This window comes from Xenopus laevis, chromosome 6S, assembly GCF_017654675.1.
Source record: "Xenopus laevis strain J_2021 chromosome 6S, Xenopus_laevis_v10.1, whole genome shotgun sequence".
Lineage (NCBI taxonomy): Eukaryota > Metazoa > Chordata > Amphibia > Anura > Pipidae > Xenopus > Xenopus laevis.
In genome coordinates this window covers 81,628,091-81,637,320 of record NC_054382.1, presented here as the reverse complement: position 1 = coordinate 81,637,320, position 9,230 = coordinate 81,628,091, and the positions used below count along the sequence as shown (strand labels likewise).

At 42.2% G+C, this 9,230-nt stretch overlaps 1 protein-coding gene across 1 annotated transcript; it reads right to left on the bottom strand.

The window, feature by feature from the left end:
• Positions 1-5,011: 5,011 nt before the first annotated feature.
• sox4.S (SRY-box 4 S homeolog) lies at positions 5,012-8,816 on the bottom strand. Its single transcript, NM_001096710.1, is given in 1 exon segment — positions 5,012-8,816. A coding segment is annotated over 1 exon segment (1,134 nt). The 5' UTR covers positions 8,343-8,816; the 3' UTR covers positions 5,012-7,208.
• Positions 8,817-9,230: the final 414 nt, after the last annotated feature.

Below are 9,230 nucleotides of genomic sequence, written 5' to 3'. Positions count from 1 at the left end.
AGACAGCCTCTTCAGCATAACTTTGTGTGCTCCCACCTAGGCAGGCACACAGCAGGCCCTCTCTGCAGCTGCCAAACACTCCAACCGATCCTTTTTAATGACGTTTGATGTGACTGACATCTCGCGCTAGCGCGTCAGTGCATCAGTGCACCAGCATCAACTCACGCTCCAGGATGGGGTAGCACTTTCCCAATTTTGCCAGGCTAAAACAAACCCCAGAGGGGGGGTTTGCTGCATGCAATTTTTTATAAATTATAATGCTTTTAATAAAGGCCAACATCGGTCAAGTGAACTGAATAGTAAAAAATTTTAAAAAAAATTTTCCCCTGAGAAGTACGCCCCCCCCAGTGATTGCGCCCTAGGCAGTTGCCTACCCTGCCTGTTATTATTATTATTATTATTAACATGTATTTATATAGCACCAACATATTGCGTAGCACTGTAAAGTAAATGTGATTATACAACTAAATCACATGAATTATACAGATAGAACATATGGCGTTACATACATCACAATCAATACTGGTACAAAAAGGTGAGGAAGGCCCTATGCATAGGCATACACTCTAAAGGGAAGGGAGTAATACACAAGATGTGGGAGTGGGCAAGATCGAATTAAGTGGGTGAGAAATGTGGTACTGTATGTGGTGTTGCGTTTGGTAGTTAAGCAGAGTGAGGGTAGGCTTCTCGAAAGAAGTGCGTTTTCAGAGATTTCTTGAAAGCAGAAAGGTTGGGAGAAAGTCGGACAGACCGTGGGAGAGAGTTCCAGAGGAGGGGTGCAGCCCTTGCAAAGTCTTGAATGCGAGCATGTGAGGAGGTAATGGGAAAAGAGTTGAGTAGCAGGTCAGTAGAGGAGCGTAGTAAGCGGTTGGGTGAGTATATAGAGATGAGTTCAGAGATGTAGGGTGGGGCAGAGTTATGAAGTGCTTTGAATGTCAGGGTCATCAATTTGAATTTGATTCTAAAAGGTAACGGAAGCCAGTGCAGGGATTGACAGAATGGCGTGGCAGAGGAGGAGCAGTTGCTGAGGTGTATGAGCCTTGCAGCAGTGTTCATTATGGACTGGAGAGGTGACAGTCTCTGGAGAGCAAGGCCAATAAAAAGAGTTACAGTAGTATAGACGTGATATGATGAGAGAGTGAATAAGAATTTTGGGAGCATCTTGGGTGATAAATGATCGTATTTTGGATATGTTCCTTAGGTGGAAGTGACGTGATTTAATAAGTGACTGGATATGAGGAGTGAATGACAGGGCAGAATCTAGGATAACCCCAAGGCACCGGGCCTCGGGAGAGGGGGTGATAGTGGAATTGTTAACTATGATGGATACTTCCTGGATGTCACTGGTGTTAGTTGGAGGAAAGAGAACCATATCAGTTTTAGAGAGGCCTACCCCTTGGCCCGGCTCTGCAGTCAGCAATAATTGACTGGCCAGCGATTGTACTGGCAGAGTCCTATATTACCACAATTGTCTATGAAAAGATATTTTCCTGCATTTTTCCATCAGTCCATAAAATAGAAATCCCTGCACTTCTTATGCAGGAAAAGCATAATTGTTATGCCTACAGGAGATAAACAGTTAATCCTACATTAAAATCTGCTTTTATGAACAGAGTCTAAGCTCATAGCACAGCTGCTGCAGAAACAAGCTGACTTTCAAAGAAAATTAGTGTAAACACTCCTAGAAACACTACACGTTTACTAAAAGACTCAATGATGTAAAACTGTTTTTGCAAAATAAATTAAAATATAATTCTATGCAACTTTCCGATATGTATGATTTTAAAGTTATTTGTTAATGTAATTGCCAATAAAAGCAGTCTGTCTTTCTGTTTTTATTTTCTGTTTTTCTGGTTCTGACTAAACTACAGAAGGGGATAAACAAATAATATTTTGAATTGCAATTACATTTAAAAAAAATTCAAGTTTTATTAATCAAACTGAAAAATTGGTTAAAAATACATTTTGTTTAATTATGAAAAAATAGCTCTTGGGTGGAGATCTCTTTTCATATTGTCTGATGTAATAGGTTTACAATTAGTATTTATTATTATCATTATTATTATTAAGATTCCTGACCCTAGTAGCCTACTAGTGGTTTGGTTGTTAGAGCAGAAGTTAAATAAGAATGCCTGAACAGAAAGAAAAAAAGGTACACCAACAATGAAAAAATAATAGCATTGCCTAACTGACACCACACCTAGAAAGAACAGATGCTAATTGCATTAATACTTAGATTAATACTTAGATTAGATCCACCATCAAGGTTCACATCGTTATTTCAAAAGGTGAGCATCTTCTGTAACAGCAGCGTGCAACTTTGAAGCTTGGGTTTTATTTTACTTTTTGCCATCATATATGCTGCATTAAAGGGGACCTGTCACCCTAAGAAATAATTCCAAATTCTTTTCTATCATGTTAGTTGAGCAAAATAATGTTTACTCACACTATATTTATTACTTACATTTTGTTTCCTTCAGTCTTGGAACTTACAATCATAGTAGGCAGGCAGGTGCCATTTTGTGACAAGGCAAGTTGTTTATCGTCTCAAAATCTTGTGTATGTGGGGACCTAATGCCCATGCATGGTACCATACACAATTATAGAGCGTGAGGAGTGAGGGGGAATGTAAGAAGTGCAGTGACATCTAGGAAGTATTGAATGGAAAGTGAAAGTAAGTGACTGCCCTGCCTCTATGCCTGAGGCATAGAGGAGGGGCAAAACTAGGGGGGTTGTGGATACACAAGTTTAAAGCCCTGTCTAAATGATTCAAGTAAATATTCAAGGTCATGTAATTTTGAAACAGGGTTTTTTTTGTTACAAAGTTATGATCATAATATTGATAAGCCACCATACCACGTCAAGGTAAAACCCCACATGGTGGTCCCTAACTTATTTATCTCTAATCATAGTAAAAAAGGAATTTTACCATCTCCTGTGCCTTGGTTTCAAACTCTGTGCTAAATCCTCCCCCGCCAACTGCTGAGCGTCTTTTAAGAGGGAGAGACTGCCTTAACCAACGCCCATTTTAGAAAAGTAGAAGTAAAGTGATGTAATTAAAAACAAAGTAGAGTGATATGTTCAGTTTAAAAATAGTATGTATACATGTATAAGTGAAATGTGAAAGTGTGTATGGTAGTGAAAAGGGAAAAGTGTGTATGTATTTGGGAATGTGTATGAATGTAAGCATAGAATGAAAGAGTGTAAAGGAGAACTAAATGAATAACACAATAAGTGTGTGTACATGGAAAATGTCTAATGGGACTAGCCATTAGCATCTATGGCTTTAAAGAGAGAGAGAGATTGCACAAACCAAGGCACTTAGAGGAGGGGCAGGCAATATTTGATTGACAGTTGAAACTTTTAAATGAGTTTATAAAAGGTATGGATGTTTTAAAGAAAAAACGAATTTGGGTTTCATATTTGGTTTGCAAAGGACTTTAATTATACAGCTTTTTATGTGGGTGACCACTTTAATGTGTGGCAAGGATAGTCCCTTCCATTGACCATGCAGATCACTTTTGTGGGTGCAGGTCCAAAATAGTTTTACTTTGTAATGTATGACGTCACACTTGGGGCCAAAAACACTGGGGGTGGTGATGGTATAAATATGTGATCACTATTGTAAGCATTTATCCTTGAAAAAGGCCCCAAGGGGGGCCGAAATGTTGGACACACAAGCTAATAAAGGTAATTTAATTCACTAAACTGTCCCAGGCTTTCAAATTTCAGACTATTTACAAGAGCAATAAAAATGAAGCTCTTCTTACTGGAAGCTAGACACAGTGCACTGAACTGCATCTGCAGGCACCAAGGTCAGGAAGGGATGACAAATGGCTGATGTTGCTTCTCAGGATGAGGAGAGACAGTAACTGTGAGGTTCTCTTATGGGTTAGAAATGCTGTGTCATCCATGTTAAGCTAGCCCCAGCTCATTCTTGTAAGGTACTAGCGGCTTATTACCTCTCCCTCTTCTTATGACTATATGGTAACAACATGCTTATCAAAATAGTCGTCTGTTTTGGCATCTGGGATGTTAACAGGGAACCTGAATAGATATAAAGTAATTGCAGTAGGGGTAACCTTTATTTGCAGTGTATGCGTGCAACAGGGTAACTATAAAGCAAATAGCAGTCAACACTGGTAAGACAAGGGTTATATCAATTAGTATTAATTGTGCTTTAACAGAGAATAAGATCTTCCATAAGAGTGCACTCCTAGAAATTTTCCTAGATAGCAGACTGAGCTGTGCCTCTGCCTCATTACTTGGAGGAATTGCCTGCCAAGCTTTTATTTCCCTACTTCCACTGTACGTGTTCAGAATAGAGGTTACATTGTTACCCATTCACATTTAAGATCTTTTTCTTTTTTTTTACCAGAAGGACCAATGCTTTTAATTTTAGAACTAAGCTCCTCCTCTGCACTAGTCACGATGCACTGGCAAGTCACACAAAATACAAATATAGAATACAAGAATGACAAACCCACTCATGTTTAAGGGTTCAGTTCCAGCTGATTTTATTTCCTTTAAAAAAAGTAATTTACAGAAGGTATATCAACAATCTGACAGGCAGTGAAATAGACATGATGAGCTGGCATTGGTAGATGCCTCAAATCTTTGTTTTGTGGCTTGATGGTTAGACAGAATTTCTACGGTATATTGCACAGGATGGAATACAAAAAAAGTTGTAAAAAATTATGTTAAAAGAGTCCTAGTCCTATTGCCTGTCATGTAATACATAAACACACTTTTTTTTTTCATTTTTGCTTATTATATTAGACTTAAATGTACAAAGATGTTTTCACTTTCTTTAGTTTTTTCATTTTAAAACACAACAGCTAGAAACCTGAATACATATGCTATCATCATGCCAAAAAGAGACTAAAACAATTATAGTTTAGCGACAAGTATAAAGGATTAAATAGTCAAATACAAGAATGAAAACGCAGTACATAGTGTCGCGAACTCAAATCGGCATTTAGATAGATCCAGTGGTTTAAACGGCAGGGGTTTTTTTTTTTTTGAAGTATAAAAAAGTGCAAAAATGTGGTCTAGAAGTTAAAGCTACAGGATCCCTTTTTGCTTGTTATGTGCACTGTTTGCTTAAAGCATTTAAATACAAACTAGCAGAAGGGACGAGCTTTTCTTACAAGCTCCCCAACAAGAAAAGGATTAGAAAAAGCAAACATCTGAAAATAAAGGAGATTTGCTTAGCAGTAAAAACAAGAGTGCAGGTCATCGTCATACCACTATGCCTATTTATAAAGGGAATAGGCAACTTTAACATTCTTCCCCCCCTCCCCTTTTCTCCTTTTTGTAGCCTGCCTAAAATAACAGTGCCAATAGAATAATGTGCTGCAAGGCTCCCAACAAAGAAGGTGTCCACATTAAAAAATAAAAAAGAAACAAAACTCTGAAGTATAGTTATAAAGCGCTATATAAATACTAAATATGATTAATACCAATACATTTTTTGTCGTTTTCAACCAATATACAGTGTACTAAAGAATACTCTGGAGGTGTTAATGTGGAGTGCACTAGGCTGGAAGGGATGCTGTGACTTTAAAAGCCTGCAGGTTGAAGTGTGTAAACATGGAAAATTAGGCTGGTGCAATGTTTTATTCTTAAAGAGATTTCAACCAGCCGCCCTGTTTCTAATATTGTTAAGAAATCCAAAACAGCAATTGACACCAGTTAAAACACCCCTTTTATAGATTTTTTACAAAAATACACTGAGAAAATAATGAAAAGTTTTCATCTCTCTTCTTTCATTTTAAAAGTGTCAAAAGTCTAAGTTTAAATATAAAAAATTAAAAGTTAAAACTCTAGCCCTTCAGTGAAGGAGACATAAAAATGGTGTGGGAAGGAAAGGGGAACTACAAAAGAAAATTTGTAAAGTAAAATTTTTACATAAAAAAAAAAGTTTGGCCAGTATAAATATGTCCACGTATAAAATGGCATCTGATTACATTTACAAGATGAAACATTACTACGGATCACCAATGAGAAAGGGAACAAAAAAAAAAAAAGATTCCAAAGTCTTCATTTACATCTACTGAGTAATAACACATACATACTCTGAGAAAAATTTGGTCCTGAATTATTGTTTTTTTTTTTTAGTCCAGCACAGATTTGAGTTGCGTTTGAATCCTTAAAGAGTTAAGAATGAGAAAAAAGCTGGTGATTTTCATAGGAATCAAACATAGCGCCATCTATCTGCTTGTATATTATCCTAACACTAAAACTGTTCAACAGTCTTACAGAAACCTTAAAAGATAGACAGGATAACATGCTATATTAACCCACCAGTGAAATAATCCAACACCATCACAATTCTGAGCAAGAGAAACACACCTTTTTTTTTTTAGAAAAAGAATCGTCCTTTTCCCCCCAGTACCACATAAATATGTAACTTGGTGAAGTTCAGAAGATCTGTCTTCCTTTCCAAAGTAGTGTCCTTGATACAAAAACAAAATAAAAAAATCCATCGTTTGGTGGATGGTTAAAGAAAAAAGCTGGGTGACCCATAGGGTGCCATCCTTCTCCTGACGTGCAAATCCATTATTAGTCCCATTACTAATAAAATGAAAAAAGACCCCTTATTCTCCCCCCTTAAACTTTCTAAAAGAAAGGGGTTCTGAGGAGGTTATTATTGGTACCTTCTCACCCTATAAGGATGTCAGTCTTAAAAGCTGATCTTCCAATGACCTGCTGCTCCTTCCTCTCCTCTCCTGCTGGAAGGTGCAGTCTACACTGGTGCTGGAAGCAGGGGGAGAGTCTTATGTGCCTCAAGCAAGGAAAGGTGGCATTAATGCTAAAGAACTTGAGATGTCAGAGCACCTTTCCTTTGGCTCTCCCCCATATATTCTGAGTGTGGCTTTAGCTCTGTTGGGGTGTCAGCTGTCGGCAGCTTTGTTTGCAGCAGCACAAGAGCCTTGTAGGATGCGCGCGCACACACACACACCTCTCCCCTGAAGCCTGAAATTACTCCGCGGGAGGCTTTTTGGATCCTTGCGGGGTAAGAAAGGGGCTCCTGTTCCCATGGGCTGCTAAAAGAATCCCTTTATATTCATTGTGTGGTTTCCTTTTTTCTGACTAAAGTAAAACAGAGGCTCAGTCAGTTCTGTCTCGGGCAAAGTTACAGCAGAGAGCGCGCTCTGGCTCTCTCTCACACACTGGCTAGTGAATCTGCTCCTCGGCTCTGTGGCTCAGTAGGTAAATACCAGGTTAGAGATGCTGGACTCCAGCCAGTCTCCGGAGATCATCTCGCTCACCTCGGGGGTGCAATAGTCCGGGAACTCGAAGTGGGAGCCCGAGCCCGGCTCAAAGTTAAAGTCCAGGTCTCTGTCCAGGGCAGCGGAGCTGAAACTACCCAGGGACATGTTTTCAAAGCCCGGGCTCGGGTTGAGTTCCAGCAGCTCGTCTTCCAGTTCTTCGTCCGAGGAAGAAGAGGAGGAGGATGCAGAGGAGGGGGAGGATGCAGCCGAGGAGGAGGAGTGAGAGGTGGACGGGGCCGGTGAGGACGCCCTCGTGTAACCGTCGTGCTCGGAGGGGGAACCGGGGGAGTTCTGAGCGGAACCGCTTCCATCCTCGTACAGGCTGAGCGGGTCACTGGCCTCGGCCGAGCTGCTGCTCAGAGTAGGACTGGCTGGCACTGCCACTGAGCCTTGGTAACCCGCGCTCCCCCCGAATATGTACACCCGGTGCTTTGGCTTCTTCTCTTGTCTGACTGACGCCGCCCGGGATTTATAGAGCGAGTGATGATCCGGTTCGGGGAAAGCTCTGGCGCTCAGGGCGAGTTTGCTGTGCGGCTTGTTGCAAAGCTTGGTGCCGCTGCTCTTCTTTACTGGGGGTTTGCCAGAGCCTAGACTGCCCATGGGACTGCTGCTGCTGGGGCTGCCACATGTCTTGTCTCCGGGCTTGGATCCGCCAGACTTGACCTTCTTCCGGGGTCGGTACTTGTAGTCCGGGTAGTCTGCCATGTGCTTGAGCCTCAGTCGCTCGGCCTCCCTGATGAAGGGAATCTTGTCGCCGTCCTTCAGCTGCTTCCAGCGTTTGCCCAGGCGCTTGGAGATCTCTGCGTTGTGCATGTCTGGGGACTGCTCCATGATTTTCCTCCGCTCGATCTGGGACCAGACCATGAAGGCGTTCATTGGCCGCTTGATGTGCCCACTGGGGGTCTTGCACCAGCTCGGGTCATCCGCTTTGCCCCCCGTAGAGGCCGTGGCGCCAGGTGTGGGAGAGGAAGCCATGTCCAGCTCTATACCGGCGCCCGACTCCGACCTCTCCCCTGCCAGCAGCGCTGCCTCCGTGTTCTCCGTGTTGTTGGTTTGTTGCACCATTGCTGCTGCTGTTTAGCTACTGCGATTAATTCCGGGGCTGCTCAGGAGGCAAAGCGCTCAAACACTTGAGCATGAAACAACGAGTCCATAAAAAAGAGAGAGATTTAGTGGTGCCCCAGCCAGTCTCTCGCACTGAAGTCACTTCTCCTCAGTCACTTGGCAGCAGTACAGTCACCCCGGGCACCAGCATCACTCACAGCTCCTGCAACAGTCCCAACTAGTACAATGATTACGGTTAATAAAGTCCCGGGTCCAGTTCATGCAGCGGCACAAAGAGCCAGGAAGACTCGCCTCAGATGTCAAAGTTTAGGCATAGAAAGATATCCCCGAATGAGTCTCTGTCAATGTATACGTTTGCTTTAATAATCCTGAATCAGTGAGAGTGCTTACAGTGCCGGCCAAGAACACAGAGTGAGAGATATGTACAGAATGTGTATGTATTTATGTTCCTTGCCCCCCTTCTCCTCATACAGGTTTCTCTCGCTGCAGCTAAGAGCGGTCCTCAATTCCGCCTCACGCGGCTTTATCCCTTCCCCAAAGTCGCCGCAGCCAATGGCTGACTGTTTCTAACGCTTACTCGTGCCAAGCCCCTCCCCGCCGCTGCCCATTGGTTGGGAACGCGATGCAATAATAATCACCGCGTGCAATGAGAAGCTCCAGAGCTGACCTCATTCCAATTCACAGAGCAAAACTTTCCCTGCTAAAGCCGTGTGGGGAGAGAGAGCTGCGCTGTACCCGCCCCCTACTCGTTTTGCAGACATATCTATATGATATCACCGCTTCTACCGACTCAATATCTGCCTGTTAACTAATAACTCTAGAGATACACGGCTTTGTGGCGGGATTACATGTACAACTCCGTGCTCGGCTGTCTCAGCGCTGTCCCAT